This window comes from Haliaeetus albicilla, chromosome 17, assembly GCF_947461875.1.
Source record: "Haliaeetus albicilla chromosome 17, bHalAlb1.1, whole genome shotgun sequence".
Lineage (NCBI taxonomy): Eukaryota > Metazoa > Chordata > Aves > Accipitriformes > Accipitridae > Haliaeetus > Haliaeetus albicilla.
In genome coordinates, this window is record NC_091499.1 from 7097534 (window position 1) to 7115509 (window position 17976).

At 35.2% G+C, this 17976-nt stretch overlaps 1 protein-coding gene across 5 annotated transcripts in view; it reads left to right on the forward strand.

Moving 5' to 3' along the window:
- The window catches only part of MYO6 (myosin VI), a 107154-nt gene that overhangs the window by 78779 nt on the left and 10399 nt on the right, over positions 1-17976 (forward strand). For 3 of the 5 annotated variants that reach the window (XM_069804700.1, XM_069804699.1, XM_069804701.1), the window contains exons 20-30: positions 23-116; positions 2137-2267; positions 2423-2500; positions 3448-3577; positions 5361-5451; positions 6705-6855; positions 8221-8429; positions 8809-8887; positions 11125-11285; positions 14447-14476; positions 14952-14990. In XM_069804700.1, coding sequence (XP_069660801.1) covers positions 23-116; positions 2137-2267; positions 2423-2500; positions 3448-3577; positions 5361-5451; positions 6705-6855; positions 8221-8429; positions 8809-8887; positions 11125-11285; positions 14447-14476; positions 14952-14990 — 1193 coding nt within the window. The remainder of the gene's footprint in view (positions 1-22; positions 117-2136; positions 2268-2422; positions 2501-3447; positions 3578-5360; positions 5452-6704; positions 6856-8220; positions 8430-8808; positions 8888-11124; positions 11286-14446; positions 14477-14951; positions 14991-17976) is intronic. The other 2 variants (XM_069804702.1, XM_069804704.1) reach the window with 1 other exon arrangement.

A 17976-nucleotide genomic window follows, 5' to 3' on the forward strand; every position in this document is an offset into this window, starting at 1 on the left:
TAACTTCTTGTTTTGCTAATAGGGATCTAGCTTTATTCGCTGTATCAAACCTAATTTAAAGATGACAAATCACCATTTTGAAGGAGGACAGATCCTCTCTCAGCTTCAGTGTTCAGGTAATGTATGCCTCTGATATTTTCCCCTCTGTTTATTACTTTGGCCATTGTAGATTGACCTAAGTTTGAAATATGTGAGATGGAAGCAATATTTCCTTGCTTGAATTGTTGCTTTCTAGAAGGTAGCTTATTTATGCCTTATGAACAGTTATTCAGATTCTTAGTAACTTAACTCTGATTTTAGTCAATAGAACCCTAGAAATAATTCATCTGAACAGCCATAAGGTCTCTTCTTTGCAAGAAGAGTTGATGTAATTTCCATTGACTGTTTTTCCATTGATTATAACGAGAGCTCAAACACCAGGTGCATATGTAAGAAGCCATGTAGCCATATATTGGTACATAAATTTAGATTTCTTGACCTGGAGCTGAATGCCATCCTTTTGTATTGCCCACAATGTTAACAGGGAAGCAGTTCTGTCCAGAACAACAGAATTTCTTTGAATTACTGTGGCAGTTGAAGTGTTAGAAACTCCTGTGCATGTTGAGAAGCAGTCAGTATTAGCTGAGATATCTAATAATGGAAACACACTTGTTTTCTTTGATTTTATAGATATTATGATAGAGTTGAATCATATTGTTTTACTTTTTCAAAATTTCTTTATACCACTGTTAATTTGATTTGGAGCTGAACTTCCAACAAGGGCACTTCATAGTCTTTCCTGTAGCTTTGTATAGTACAGATTTCTGCGTTTTCATTATTCTTGAAATGCTAGGCACTTTCCAATTTTCCAGCTTTATAGTAAAGAGTGAGTATTAGCAGTTTTGCTCATGCCGTGCTGAACAGCGGAAGGAACTGCTTGCTTGGTAATTAGAGTGCTGGTATTGTCGTTCTTCATAGGGTGTTTGTTCATCAAAGTACTTTGATTTTTTTTTTTTTTTTTTTCCTTTTCTGTATTTTTGTACTTTCAGCAGCTTGTGCTTAATTTTTTCTCTTTTTGAAGTCAAGATACTTCCAGGTTCTGTAGCTCCTGTTTTGACAAGCCCACGTGTTTAACATGTCATGTTACTGTCACAAAAGCTTAACAACTTTTCAGCATTCCATTAACATCATTAGTAGTAGGTTTCTTCAGGTTAACAGCATTTGGCATGTCAGAGAAGAAAAAAAATAACAAATTAAGTCCCTGCCCCCCCCCCCAGTGTTTTACAGTAGTCTTACAAGCTCACTTTTCCATATTTGCTACTTCAGCAACAGTAAATGAAGCTTAATCTAGTAAAACAAAGTTATAACATGTAATGTTAAAAGAGCAAGATGTAATGCTGTAAAATCTTTTTTGAAGAAGAAAGACTTGGTGTAAACAAATCAAATTTCCATTTGCAAATATGCAAAAGATTAAGTTTAAAGATAGCAACCACAAGTTAAAGGCTAACTTAAAAACTTATATGCAAAATCTGTTGATAGGGTTATGTAAAGCAGCGGGTAAAAACTGGCATGGCCTGTGCTGCTTGAAGTAATTTGAACCATTCACTGACTGTTTCTGTGCTTTACTGATGTCCTAGTCACAGCCAAAATGTAGTAACAGTCTTTGGGACATTAAAATTACATCTTACCAGCTGGTACCTAGTACTGCAAGTACACTACATGTTCTGGCACTGTATTTGATGTCACATCGGCACCACATCTCACAAATATCATTGACATGATGAAAATAAAAGCCTGGTTGGGCATTATTTGTTGTTTTTTTTCTTTAAAAATGAAAATGTCAGGTCTGCTAAAAAGAAAAAAATATTTAGAAGCAATATTAGAAAAAAATCCTCTGCATGATTAGGTGTTACTTACCTCTCAAATAGGGAGAAAATTGTATGGGCTCTTCTCATCTGTTCAGTATTAACTTTTTGTGAGTGATCACATGATCAAGAAATGTTAGAGGCTGGATCAAGTCCCAGCTGAACTTTGTGGTTTTGTCTCTGAACAATGTCTTTGGGGCTTATGTCATAAACTACTGGTTATCATAAAAATCACTGCTTCATATGCATTTTACTGATACCAGCTTTTGCACCTCTGTTTCAATGAATTTAGGAATGGTGTCAGTTCTGGATTTGATGCAAGGTGGTTTCCCTTCACGAGCTTCATTTCATGAACTGTATAATATGTACAAGAAATACTTGCCTGAAAAATTGGCTCGGCTGGATCCTAGGCTCTTTTGCAAGGTAAGAAAGAAATTAATTCTTCTTCTATAACAAGCAGGACAGAAAATGTATTGGGGAGGGGATGTGTGTTTTTTTTAACTTTTGGATTTGTTTGGGTTTTTTTGTTTTTTTTTTAAGGAGGCAGAATATAATCCTAACTGTTTTCTGTGTTTCAGGCACTATTTAAAGCCTTGGGACTGAATGAAAATGATTACAAATTTGGGCTAACCAAGGTGTTTTTTAGACCCGGCAAGGTAGTGTTTCTCTTGAAGTTCATGAATGTGAATCTTAGAATAATTTTGGTTGGAAGGGACCTCTGAAGGTGACATTTTTCAACACATTGCTAACAGTGTGGCCGACTTAAATAAGGTTGCCCAGGGGTTTTTGTAAATACTGTTCATTTTCTATGAAGAAACGTCAATATTAATACTGATATAATTGGTTTCATAGTCTTGTTGCTAATGCTGCTGTATTCCTAATGCAGTGTTCGTATTTCCAGATGTCCTACTGGTCACTTAAGACTTATATTGACTAAAAAAGAGCAAGTCAGAGCAAAGAAAAAATATTTTCTAGTAAAATCTATTTATAGCTGAAATATCTTTCTGTTATTCTGAGCATAGCTGCTGCTATGCAGAGAAAGAAGATGAAGTATGGAGCTGTTGCAACTAGAAAGGAAAATTATTGTAGACCCAGAAGAATGTTCTTACTGTCATAATTACCAAAGAGTAGAAGTACAGGATTTTCAGAAAAGGTTGCCTTTAGTTGGACTCTTGTACAAAGGTTAAAAATTGAGAAGTGCTTTCAGGGCTTTATTTTTTCCCAGATACAGAATTAGGGGTGTCTTGAAGTTGTGGAAGGCCAGAGTAAGTCTTCAGGATGTAGAGCAACAATTAATTTTTAAAAATTTTGGCAATAAACAGTTTTAGTGATTAATAAATAGTTGGATTATTCAAAATGCTAAGTGTTGCACATCAATTAAACAAACAGACAAAAAAAAAAGCAGTTATTTGTTATCATTAAAGAATAAAGTGATGTCAGAAATACCTGCTCACTTGAATTAATTGAAAGCTGATACAATGATGACATACAGTTTACATTAAAAATATTTTACCTTTTTAACTCAACATGCTCTTATATAATAATGTCTAACACTCTCTGTTCTCCTAGTTTGTAAAACTTTTTTTTTTTTTTAATTATTTAGTTTGCAGAGTTTGATCAGATAATGAAGTCTGATCCAGATCACTTAGCAGAGCTAGTTAAACGAGTGAATCGCTGGCTTATCTGCAGTCGTTGGAAAAAAGTTCAATGGTGTTCTCTCTCAGTGATTAAATGTATGTATTTTATGTTTTATTAAATCAAAATGTTTGTTAAAAATATAACAAAGCAATTATTATCACCATGAAATGTGGCCAAGGACATGTATAGCAGATGGTTACATAGTAAAGTCTGAGTAATTGATTTCAAGGTTGGTGAGTTTGGGTTTTTTTATGCTTTATGTTTGGTACATACAGGGGGGCTTAGAGCAGAGGTTTTTCAAGGTGGAACATACAGCCCACCACCAGTCTCCCGTGTCCAGTCTGCTTGGGTACTTACTGAAGCCTGGGTAAACACTTGCACAGAAATAAATAAATAGCTATCACAGGTCTTGCAAGGGGAGACTTCTACATCAGCAGGAAAGAACAGTAGTTCAGCTCTCAGCTGACAACATGGAGTCGTTTAGTTCTGGGAAGTGCCTGCACAGAGCTTGTCATCTCTGGACAGAAACTGCATGTTTGAAAGCACTGACATGAATTACGGGGTGAACATCTCCACTCCAGCAGTTACTGCTGATCAGCCAATAAGTGCCTATCACTATTGATAGGCAGTTTCTAAGTGCTTGGCCTGCCCAGTTTGCTGGAATAGTAGGAATGAGGCTGTGTGGAATAGAGACTGGTGCTTGTGGGAGGCTTCAGTAAAGATGTCTGGGAGATGGGGAAAAGTCTGATGCAGGATGTCAGGGATCTATGATACAGAGGGTGGAAAGTGTACATTAAGATGGGGAAGAGAAGCATAAAGGCCTCATGCCTTACGACTGTGCATTTGGGCCAGCACAGTCGTGACACTTAAATCTGTCACAGATTGGATACTATTTGTTGCTGTTTATACTGGGGCAAATAGAATTTGTGAATTCTTGTCGTACAAGTTTCACACATCAGAAATTGTTAACACTAAAATAATGTTTTTCATCTAGGAATTTATGCCATTTAATCTATTCTTCAGAAAGATAAGACAGAAAGCCTGTCACTGTGTCCAAAAAGTAGAAACCCAGGGAAATAATATTCTGGTTTGATGTGCCTTACTTTTTTTTAGTGTTTAATGGGAAATTAGAAGCTAATTTTATCACCAGAATAACACTGAAATAGATACACAAAAAGTAGAGTACATCTTTGTGATCACCTAAGTCCAGTAGTTAAATATCATTGTGTTCACAAACCATGTGCTCAGCTGATGACTAAAGGCAGTATGGATCCTTAGGCATCTATGCTTCCTCTAGCAGATATGTAAAAACCGCATTTATTGTTGCACTTCCAAGCTACTCAGCATGCATGCTTGTGCCTGTGCCTTATTCTCTGTTTAACTTGCCTCCTGGTCCCAGTCACTTGAGTTTTTAGATGAAGACTGCATTAGAACAATGACAGCTGGAAGTTTTGTTTTGTGTTCTTTCATTTCAGTATTGCAGAGAAATGCTCAGTAAAGTTGCAGCCGCCTTATCTCTAGCAGATATTAGCTACTTGATTACCCTTCAGTTCAGGACTTAGACTTGCTGAGTATTTCCTGTTTGCTAGGTCCAGTGACTTTTTGCTGAGGTTACTGATGTCTGTGAATCCTGGGGTTGGTGTGTGTGTGCACACGTGCAGTTTTTCCTGTTTGTTTTGGGTGGGAGCTTTTATGCCTGTCTCAGGATTGTGAATTCTGTTGTCCGCTGTGTCTTAAGTGTCGTGGTTCTGGTATAGACCTAGCTCTCAAGCACACATAGTCTACATACAGTTTTGAGACATCGAGTGTGTGAGTAATATAGCTGTTGTGTTAAATGGTATAAACCATTGAGACTCAGTCTCTTCTGTGTGTTTACAGTGAAAAATAAGATAAAATATCGAGCCAGTGCCTGCATTAAAATACAAAAGACTATTCGTATGTGGCTTTGCAAGAGAAAGCACAAACCACGGTAAGAGGATATTCCTTGCTTGAAGAAAATGGATTTTTAATAATATTTTCTTGTAAATGTAAAGAAGAGATTTACTATGCTTAACTAACTATATCTAAAGTCATAGAATGATGCTACGTATGACTGAAAGAGACTGAGAGGTGCCGTGTTCCTCCTTTCTTTCCCAAGGATGAACAGGCTAAACCTGAACCTTTCCTAAGAGAAGTTTGTTTAGCTTTTTGTTCATAAAATCCTCCACTGATAGCCTAGTTATTAGAAATCCTTAGTTAAGTCTCTTTACATTAAAATTAAGCTCATTAATTTTTGTCCTTTACCCGTTCACACCTTTGTTTATAGGGCCCCTTTCTTTTTTATCTTAAAAATAATTGTGTGTTCTGTCTGTCTTGTCTCCTCTTGAAATTAAGTTATTCCTTTAGCTTTAATCTGACTGCATGGAATACTGATGGAAAAACCACTTCGGTCATTAAGCTCTGCTGACACCTTTTTGTTCTTTGATAGCAATCCAACTCTCTGTTCTTTAATAGTGCTGTTATAAAATGTTCTCTTTTACATCCTTTGATAGTTACGTTTCATTTTGTACCTTGGCATTTCTGACCATGTCCCTATATTTTTAAGCTGTTCTGTACTCATCTTTAATGAATTGATTTAGTTTCTACTTTTTGTGTGTTGTTTTCCTGAATCCCAGTTCAGTGATTTCTCTCTGGGAAGGCTGTCTCTGCAGAGTTGTCACTTGTAAGTCTGGCCTTCAGTATTGGTTCTTTAAAAAGCTCCAAGTTTTCCTGGACTCTTTTTTTACCCAGACTTTTTTTTTTTCCCTCTGGGGTCTAATGACTGGGTTCCATGCTGTCTAGTTAAGTTTTATCTGATTCAGTTGCATTATTGCTCTTTGAGTAAGTGGCACACCTCAACCTTTATCCACTCCAGTCAAAATCCTCTAGTGGATACTAATGATTTGTTACTGGAAAAAAAAACCCAAAAAACCAACCGCACATTAACTCTCAAAATAAAAATGCATTTTTCCATTTTGAGTCACTGTCTGTTAATCAGTTTTAATTATTGTTTGCAAAAGGCTCCATTGCTTAGTTAACTTCATGAGCTAATGTTTGAATTTCAGAAAAAGAGGGTGAGTTTTATCAGAAGTCATAACTTGTCTCCCCTATCTACCTCTTTAATGTGAGTAATAAGTGGTAGTTTTAAAAATACCACCTTGTAAAAACATCCCACGATACAAATAAACTGTCTTACCTTCATAGCATTGATGGCCTGATAAAAGTGCGTACGCTGAAGAAGAGACTTGATAAATTTAATGAAGTAGTAAGTGCTCTGAAGGAGGGGAAGGCGGAGACAAGCAAGCAGGTCAAGGAGCTGGAGTATTCTATTGATGCTTCAATGACCAAAATTAAGGTATGATAATAATCAGAGAAATAGTTTCTTATTACTGGAACCTTTTGAAAACTTGATCTAAACTAGAAGGCCAATGTATTTTTCTTAACAGAAAAAACATTTTAATATAGAGGTCTTAATTTTCAGAGGCACTGAGTAAATCCTGTTTAAAATTGTTTGTGAATGTGACTGAAGTGAATCCTGAAACTGGGTGCATATGTCTAGACTTTGGTATTATTATCTGTGTTTCAAAATTGGCACTGGAGCGTTTAAGGCAAAAATGCATGTTGATATTGTGAGACAAGTGTTGTTAATAATTTGCTTGTTGCTTTTATTATTGGAATAATACATATTAGCAATGTTTTAAATTAATCAGGGCTGAAACGTATAAGCATTTGTCACAGAGTGAAGAGATCTATATTCCAGTAAGGAGTTTTTTTCAGACTCTGTAGTAAAGAGAATTAATCTTGCTGATTATGCTTCAGGTTCTGTAAGTTCTCAGTTTCTTACCACAAAAGCACACAGACAAAATGAAAGCACACTGGGATTTATTAGTGTTAGAAAAAAATTTGATGTGTTGAATTTTTGTTTCATGCAACATTACAGCTTTCTTCGTGTACCATATTAAGATTTTTCTATTTAAAATCATGGTTGAAAATATGATAGAGTTAACCTGTCAACTTCCTGTTCTCTTTTCTAATAAAAATAAGATAATTTGATAATTGTCATGTTCCATCCTCAGAAAAGGTCAACAACAGTTTTATTAGTATACATCAATGTGAATTGTAAAATGAAATTAAATTGTAGCTATCGGTGAGGTTTGAAAACATATGTAGCAAAGGCTGTTGTTTTAAGTATTTTCAACCTGTTGTTTGCTACTAATAATGCCTTTTTAAAAAAAGTTAGTCATAGCACAGTCCAATACTTTTCCTAAGCGCTAGCACACATAGTAAGAAAAACTATTCTGTGCTATGACATAAAAGGCAGAGCTGTAAATAACCACTGTAGCAGCTAAGAACACAACACAAAATGCACATAGGAGGCGCTTAGTTTTCATTTTAGTGTGGTAAGAATTAATTTCTGTTGCTTAAAACTGCAAGGTTTAAAAAACCGAAGGCATGTTTTAAAGAGAAGTCATGTTTAATTTCAGTGATAAAATGGAGATTACTTTTTATGGTTTTATATGAGAGAGGAGAGTAATGGATCCCCAGGATTTTAGGGAGAAAGGGAAGGGTGTGCTCAAGCTCCACTACCCTGAAGTGTATATATAATGTAATTATACTGCTCAATGCTCTCATTTTGCTTAATATTTTTTCAATGTACATTTTTTAAAAGTGAAGTACAAATGTAAAATAATATAACCCCTCTTATTATTTAATATTGCAGACGACTATAATGACTAGGGAACAGATACAGAAAGAATATGATGCTCTAGTTAGAAGCTCAGAGCAGCTTCTGAGTGCACTGCAAAAGAAGAAACAGCAAGAGGAGGAAGCAGAAAGGCTACGACGCATCCAGGAGGAAATGGAAAAAGAAAGAAAGAGACGTGAAGAGGAAGAACAACAACGAAGGAAGGAAGAAGAGGAGAGACGTCTGTGAGTCTTGAATAAGTTGCTGGTTATAGAATGAGAAGAAAATAGGAAAGGCACTTTAATGAGGTCATTTTTAATATTCCTATGCTTAAAGAAAGTCATTTGGATTGTAATCCTGGTGTGATATGCAGTGTTAAAACATGTCCTTTCCCAGTGATTTATAACTTAAGTGTAGTCAGAATAGAGTATGGAAGAAGTGATATGATGCTGCTGGAAATACAGATGGACTTGAAAATTTTCTTGACTTTACATGTAATGTCCTGTCATCGGGACTGTACTGATTTCTGGATTACCATTCAGTTTTATGGAAGATGTTTTCCTATCTCGTGTTCACTTGCATCATAATAACATGTTTGCATTTCCTCCTCCTCTTTTATAATAGGAAATCTGAGATTGAGGCAAAGAGAAAACAGGAAGAGGAAGAGAGGAAAAAGAGGGAAGAAGAAGAAAAGCGTATTCAGGTTAATATTTTAGCTATGTGTGGCATCTGGGGTTTTTGTTGTTGCTGGGGTTTTTCTTTCTTTTAAACCTTTTTCACAGCTTAGGGTCTCCGCTGAGTCCTAGGGCTTCATTTTATAAATATGTGTCTCAGAGTCATTCAGCAGTGTCGCTTTAGTAGTAAATGTAAGGCAAAAATCATGCTTAGGGTATCCCAAGACAGATCACCCATTTCTAGTTCATATGCAAGTTCAGGTCTTCTGGATAGAGGGGCCTTTGTTTTTAAAGTTTTTCTAAAGTTACTTTAAAGTTAAAAATACACAACACTGAAGAATTGTAGTTTAGCCTTTGCAGTTTTTTACAGATGTTCCATGTCAGGCAAGTTTGGCACTCTTTTACTAGAAGTCACATCTGCACTCAGGCTGTGTCATGTACCAGCTTAACTGTAAACACTTTCATAATATTGGTAATAATGAGAGGATACGGGACTGTCTCTAGTAGCCCCTTTGGCTACATTCATGTAGAATAAATATATGCAGTTCAAACCCTGCTCCTCCACCCCTTCCCCTTGATTCCTGACACTGCTTACTGATCCCATCATGAACTCACACTCAGAGTTGTGTTTGGCCCCTATACCCTTGTTTTCCTTTTGTCTTGGAGATTACCTGGGTGACCTGGGAGAGCAGTCTCAGAGAGAAAAAGCTTCTCTGTCGGGGCATTTGTAGCAAACGCAGGGCCATGGTCACTGATGTTTACAGACTCTTCTAAGCCCTGTCCACGATTAATCAGAAGCAGAATTTTTCTCCTGTATCTTGTTATCCCTGGAGTTAGCCTAGCACTGCTTATTCTCCTTGTGTCTGCATACTCTCTTCTATCACCTCACCCTCATTCTTGATAAACAAGTCACTGGAACTAACAGAGAAATTATAGCTTAACTTTGGTGAAAAGTGACTCTTTCCTGTGTTTATTGGGTCTGTCACCTGTATCAGAATAATAAGCACTACCAGCTTGCAGAAGTTAAACATAAAAAGAGTAAGCTGCTATTTGACTAAGTCTCTAAATCATTGCTTGGAGACCATTGCAGATGTGCCTAGTGTTTTGTGAGAAATTCATAGGATAAGTTTCCATTCAGGGACAGTTTAAATGGATTAAACTTTGTCCACTGAGGAAGCAAGTTGGCCTGTTGCCAGAAGGTTTGAAAACTTGGTCTGCCAGCTAAGAGCATCTCTAGGGGTTGTTTTTATTTATGTTTCTTTGTTTCTGAGATGTGGATATCTGCGGTGTAGAATGTAATTTATACTTTCACAGAAATGCTGCATTTGAATACAAAGTAGATACATAATCCAGGAGGGTAGTTCTTTCTTCTACATACGGGTAATTACTCAGTCTCTCTTCCTGGTGGTTGTTACTATTAGCTAATCTAAAAGGGGATTCATAGGGTGAAGTCACTGGTGTTACTGCACTGCTTTAGTGGTGCAAATTCACGATGAAGAGTAGGAATTGACTTTGTCTCCTTTGTTGAGTTTTGGGCACCAAGAAAGGTACTGCTAAGACTTGGCTTGTCTGACTTTCAGACATATGAATTGGATGGCCACGTTTTACTTACTGTGTGTGCAAGACCCTTTGTTAAATAATGATGGTAAACTGGTATTTAGTTTTCCTCTGCAGAGGCAGTATATCTGGATTGCTTCTGCATTGCAGTAAGTCAGAATTTTACCATTTGCTTAAATTCAAAGCCAGATCAGGTCCACAGAGGATTCCAGCGTCTGTCTTCATCCCTTTTCAGAGTGAACCATGGACCTATATGCAAAGCAGTGCCAATTGCAAAGTCCTGTAATGCCAAGTGCAGAATATCAAGGGAGTATTGTGTTAGTGCTACGGAGGAGTAACCATATTGCTCTGTATCATCTGAGTTTTAATGATTCTAAAAACTTTTGAAGGCTAATTTTCATAATACCTAACAAAAAGCTTCATGTGTTTTTTAAATAAGGAATAATTGATTGGAACTTTATTTTGAAAAGGTAATACAAGTGGTGGACAATAATGATTTGATAAACTACATGAAAACCAAGATGCAATCTTAGCTGTTTTGTTTTTCTTGGGTCAAATTAAATACTAATGCTGTTACTTTTTCAGTTCTGTAAATTTTGCATGTTTTGAAAGCTATAAATACACTACTTGGCATATTTTTCTAATCATCTGCTTATGTACCATTTTGGTTTTGATTGGGTAAGGTTAAAGGTGTGTTTTTATAAAACAGGCTGAAATTGAGGCTCAGCTAGCTAGAGAACGAGAAGAGGAAACCCAGCACCAGGCAGTGCTTGAACAGGAACGTCGTGATCATGAACTTGCAATGAGAATTGCCCAGAGCGAGGCAGAACTCATCAGTGATGAGGCTCAGCTTGATCTAGGATTGCGCAGGTATGTGGTTAAGTAGTAGATTTCTCTCTCTCTCTCTCTGTTTATTTTTTTGTCTTCTTCCTTTCCTGATCCCTTTCAGAAACCTATGCTCATGTTGGTTTTATGTATTTTTTTATTAATTAAATGGACATTTTAAGTCAGTGTATTCGTATATTTTTCAAATTAACTTGTGAAATTTGTTAGAAATAGATTGCTTTTGCTTAAAGACTTACTCCATTTTGCATCTTGCTACATCAGTAATTTAGTAGGCGCTTGTGAATACGACTGCAGTTCTCTTTCTCATTTTGAGTTCTGGCAAGGATGGCAACCAATTTAAATTATTAATTTTAGGATTCATTTAAAGTAGTGAATGGAATTTCCGCAGTGGTAAGTAGTAATAAGATATACCCCTTCTGGTACTTGATGGTTCCAGTAATACAGTGAGAATTTGTGTGTGGCTTTTTTTACCAAGAAGCCCTCTCTGAATGCAGAAACAGTAGTTATTTCTGTGTCCTGATTTGTAAGTTTTTTAAAGTGGAATGAATATATTTAACATAGATGGGTTTGAAAATTAAATGTCATCTTAAATATTTTCTTTTGTGTGAATTTTTTTGTGTCACAAGAAGTGCTTGGCTTTTGGTATACAGATCCACACCGCCTGCAAAGCAAGAGCTATTCATGTGTAAAGGGTGATCCCTTAGAAACAACTTAGAAGTTCCAGTAAAAATGGTACTTATTGGTCAAATTGCATAAAGGGACTTACAAACATGATCACATCATCGGTGACTTCGTTAGTGCTACTCTACTCAGTTTGTTGTTGTTGAAAGAAGGGGTGTAAGAAAATCCCAAGTGTTTCCATGGTATTTCAAGCTCCCAGATGTGTTCTCTTTGCTACTCAAGTTTTACCTAGTTGTATACTTTTTTTTTAATAACCATATGCCTATGAGAGGTAGCTGGGTGATTTTTTTGTCATGTACAATACTGATTTTTAGACAGTTCCACTAAAATTATTGGTTTTGCCCAGTTATACAATAGCTGTCATGTTGTCTCAGGTAAGACTTTAACATGCGCAGGTGGATGTCTAAGTGCTTCACAGACAGCATTCTGGAGATTTTCATACTTTCCCTGTTTGGATTTTGGTGCAACACTTTGAAGGTAAACCCAAAGTCACTCTAGTGTTGCAACCTGGCAAACTTCTCTCAGACATGAAAGAAGGGAGGCAATACACAAGAAGGGCTCAGAGAATTGAGTAACTTTTCTGTCAGTGAAGCTCTAATCTCCACAGTGTTTCCTACTGCTCATGGGTGATCCTGGTATATGTCTTCCTTGGGTAGTCCTGGAATGGATGATGAACTAACCATCCTGATAGTTATGACAGCCAGTTTTTCTCCACTGTGTAGCTAGCGGTAGGAGAATGAAGACTTTTCTGAATGATTGCAAAGTGCAGAATGGTCTGAACAAATTAACATAGTGATGTAAATAATTTCTTGAGCAAGATAATATATAAATCTAGAAAAAAGTAATAAATTTTTCTGCTTGTATGAGATTTTAGCTCATTAGCAAATTTTTTTCCTTCTGTTTCTGCAGTCTACTTCAAAGAGTTTTATGCATGTCCAAAAATTGAAGAAAATGCTTTTAATTTCAACTTTGATTTGATTTTGGTTTGGTTTGTTTAAAAACAAACTAAACCATTCCCGTGGGTAGATTTCCATGTAACTGCAGGAATTGGTTTAAAAGTAGAAATTGTGGGAATTCTTCTCTGAAATGAAAACTATTTATTGGTTTGAACAAAACATGTAATTTAATAATTTAAATATAAATTCTCAGGACTTACTTTGACTGATACCAGTTAAAATTTTACTAGAGTCTAAGGAAGTTATATTCTGCCAACTTCCGGATTTGAGACTTGCATATTACCATATGATACACTGAAATCACTGTGACTTTTATATATGTACATTTGCCTTTTCTGTTAAATTTTGCTGTAGTAGGATAAAGCATGTATCACTCCATGCTGAATTCATGCAGTATACTGATTCTACAGTGTTTTCACACAATTTTGTAAAAAATCGTTTCATGCTTACATATTGGCATGAATAAAAGGATATTTTCCATTGTGCTGTACTACTTGTGCAGTGAAAATAGTAAGAACAAGGTGATTTTTATGTGCCACTTTGAAGGAACTCTTGTATTTTGCTCTTTTTTTAAGGAACGTGATACTTGTGCTTTGTCATGTTTGAAAATGAGTAGCCTCAACTTTCTTTTCTCCTGAATACCTTGCTGCATTCACCATTAGTTTTCATAGATATTTAAAGGTTCATAAGTATTAGTAGTTTCTTTGAAAAATACATTCTTTGGCTCCTGTCAAAGAAGAAAAGTTGTTTGTTCTGGCAGTAGATCCAGCATTTTTATTTGTGCTTATTCTGTGCTGAATATGCAGGACCTGTCCTAGCTTCATCCAATTTTATTACTCATCCACAATTTGAAAGCATGTGTAACAAGGGATTTACTGCACCTAGGGGTAAATTAACAGAAGTGGTTAACACTTAAGTAAAGAATTAGTTAAATAATAGGTATCTGTTTTCAACTATGCAATATTTTTAATTTGTGGCTTATGGAAACGTGGTGTAACATATAGCACCAAAATAAGCTAGCCTCAGTGAAGGTGGTGTGAGTATATTTGTTCTGTGTGTTGTGTTGGAACAGTCCGAGTAAGTTCTAATTTGTAGCATATTCAGTGCTACATGTGTGTACATGTGGGTCTTCGTTATGGCAGTTAGACTCGATGTCTTTTCACAACTTGCATGAAGAAGCTATCTGTCCTATTCCCAGAGTAGCTACATGAGGATTGCTGTTATTTCTCATGATATGCTTATCCAGGCATAAAATATATCAGTAGCATGTCTCAAAATCTTTGATTTTGAAAGGGGTGGGGGGGGAGAAAGTGTGTGGGAAGTTTTCACTTGTACATTTTTTCCAGATTATCTTAATCTAACTTTTTAAAAATAATTTAACATTCATGATTGAATGAGAGAGGTGAAGAAAAAAGGTCTATATAATCATAAGATAGTAAATAAGACATGAGAGAGCATGAAATACTATGACCCATCTTTTCCCACTTCAGATTATTAGAAAGGTAACTAGGAAGAAGTCTATCTAACATAATTATCTTCTATTTGCAGAGCCAATGGAACAAAGCTGCAAATGACTGCGTATGGCATTTTTTTCCATTTGAATGCTCTAATAGAAAAACAAGCAACACTAATTAATTGAAAGGAAATTGATATTGTCCTCTTATTTACTAATACTCTGTAACAGTCTTTATTATCGTGCATCTGTAAACTTTAAATCAGTTTGAAATACCTTATATCCGCTACTTTGCTTATGTCTAATAAACAAGTTAATCTAATATACCTAATAATATCTATTTAAAGATGATTATGTAATTAGTGTAAACTTTTTCACATACTATCCATTTTTCACTGTCCCATGTGATTTATTGCTCTCTACAGAATCAGGACTGTGTGTGTGTATATATATATATATATTAGAATGGAAGTTATTTTAAATAAGTAGCTCTTTTTTTTGTGTGCACTTCAGTTTGGTTGGCAAGAGATTTTCACAGTTATAAAGGCTGGTTTTATATTAATATGTTTGGTTTATGCTTATTTATCCATTTTCTTATAGGGAACAAATGGCCACAGAAATGTCAGAAATATTGTCTAGGTAGGTGAGAAGGCAACACCAAATGAATCAATCATTATATAAAAAGAAATCACACATGAAATGGGTTGAATTATTATGGAATGAAAAATAATGCAATCTGGGGTTTTTTTAAGTGCTAAGCAGATAAGTAAATTATTTCTTTCAGATAAATTTCCTTTATCAACACCTTTTCAGCAATTATTTTTCTGCTATTTTAATTGATTATATATCTATTTAAAAAAAGAATAGTTCATGTACCCTGGCTTTTTGTGTAATTTTGATAATGTTCCTCCAGTTCTCTTCTCTTTTCACCTTTCTTATAATGATAATAGAAAACGAGGCTCCACAGCTTTCAAAGGAGTATTTCTACAGATTCAACAGAGTTTGTGAAGTTATTTAATGTTAATGTAACTGTTAGTGCTTTTAATAAAAAAAATTCTAGTCATAATTCCCTTCAAATAAAAGCAGGTTTGAAAATTACCATGTTAAAAGCATATTAAAACCCCTCTGAAGACATCTAAACAAAATCCCTTCTGAGATGTCTTGAATGCTATTGCAAGATTTTATGCACAATGCAAGAGGAAAGGAGAATGCAGGTTTAGATCTGAAGACAATTCTTCTCGAACAGTCTCATAGTAGTTTGTGATAGAACACTAATTCTCTGTTGAGAGAAATTGTTATAATGTTCTCCATATCAGTGAGTAATTAGAAAGTGTTTTGTGCAACTTGAGGACAGAAATAACATTTTTGCATTCATTTTCTGAAGCTTACATAAGAAGCACAATTGTTTAGAGTTTTTAAAAGTGAATCTGTCGTTAAACAAGCTACTACGCTGTGTATATATAGTCTGAAGATGATCAGTCTCACATGATTGATGGGTTTTCTAGCTGTAGCATTGATAATTGTGAATGCAGCTGTTAATTTGTTTCTTGCAGTGGTATTTTAAGAATAGGAATAAACAATGTTGTGTGTAATTAAGCTAGCATGTGAATTTAGATGGCTAGATTATATTGCATATATTGACGTATTTCCAATGACAATGGCCAATTCTTAATGTGCAAAAAAATCAAAAAATTTTGGGGGAAAATCAGAGGCTCTGTGTTTTGGTTGAGTTCAAAATGTAATACTTCTTACTGCATGCTTGTTTAACTAAATTTTTTTCACTTGTCATATACTCTAAACTTTTGACTTGAGACTGACTTTTTTAGTCTGGAAATACTGTTTATGATACATAACTTTGTCAGATTGAGTGGTGAAGACTGATTGGCAAGTATGATGGTCTTCTTAATGCCAGACTGTTATGCTTAAAGTCATGTAGAAAACAAAAGAGTGATCTGCAGAGTAGTACTGTAATGGAAAGACTAAGCCATTCAATTGGATTAGCATTCTTAAAGATTACTAGTTTAACCAGAGATCTTACAGCCTAGTTCTGGTGCTCTAAATTATGTAGCAAACTCTTAGAGTGGTGGGTAGTGTTGCTAAATAAGGAAAATCCTTGGGATTTGTCAAATTAGGTTCAAGAAGGTTAGACACCAGGCAGCGGAAATTACATTTAGCAGCAATTCTGTAATGTCCTACAGGTATGCCAATGATGACAAAATATTAATATATATATTTTGAAGGAGGCAGTCTGCCTAATGATTTGTTTTACAGATAGGAGTAGTACTAAGGGTGAGGAAAAGTTCCTGTCCCTCAGCTATGTACTGATTAAAAGTCAAAGAGGTAGTTTTTTATGTCAGACTTCTCACATACCATAACTGGAAGCTGTGTGTTAACTCAGATTAGTAGTATGAGTAGGCATAATCAAGCTGATGCTTAATTCTGTAGTTTTAATTACATTTGAAGAGATGGTTCAGTTGCTCTTAAGGAGAACATTTGGTGAAACAGATTGTTTTATTCTAGGAAACTTAAAATGCATTTGTTATCTCTGCATTCAAAATTGCTATATCTCCATAGAGAAATTTTTCATAGAAAATATATTTATAACCTATTAACTAAAAAGGGAAAATAAACAACATAAAACTTCATAGTACTGCATGAGACCTTTATGGAAAAATAAACTTTAAAATAATATTCACCAGTTTATAAATACTGTAATAATGCAACAGTCCCACAAAAGTATTGCTGCACAAACAGACTTTAAATGAAAAGGCCTGGTTTCTTCTGTTTTTCTTTCTTGTGAATTTTTGAATACTTGATTGCATCAAGTATTTTGCTACCATGTTAAAGATCTAGTTTCTTCTGAACAAATCCTCTCAGATCCTGAAAGATAATTCAGTTTGCCTCATGTTCTTAGTCATGGACATTAGCAGAGATTTGATAAAATCACGTGTCTGTTCTTGAATTCCTTGGTGTTTAAAACGTATTCTGATTGTCACTGAATGTTGGAGTGTTTTAAACTTAGTTTATATCCAAATAATCCATGGGAAGTTTGCCGTTCCTAAGGGAAAGTTCTTACACTTCTTATCCATACCATTTTTAACACAAAAAAAAAAAAAAAAAGAATTTTTTTTTTTCAGGTTTATCTTTAGATGTATGCATGTAATGTTTGTTTGTTTGTTACATGGATAACCTTATACATGCTGTTAAAGATGATGGATTTTTAGTAATAATTTCTCAGTTGCATTTGCCGTTGACTTTGTTGCCTACTACCTACATGACAAATACCTCTTGCCTCTGAAAAACACTGTTTCTGGATGAGTCTTTTTATACTGGTCAGCCTTTCTTCTGAAAGTGGTCTTTTTTTCCATGGTATCTCTTGATGATTCCCCCCAGCCCTGAATAAACATTGCTGTTCTCAGACAGCTGCTATACAATTAATGTAGAACTAATTTGATTTCTTGTCTCAAATTAGACTTTTGTCAAAGACATGGAATATTTTCTCTGGTCTTGGAACAAGGATTTTGTCCTGATCCAGTTTTAAACAGCAGAGGAAACGCCTTTTCTTCCTTCTCCTTGTCTACTTCAGAAATAGTTTTTTGTCTTATTTTTCAAATGGAACTAAAAT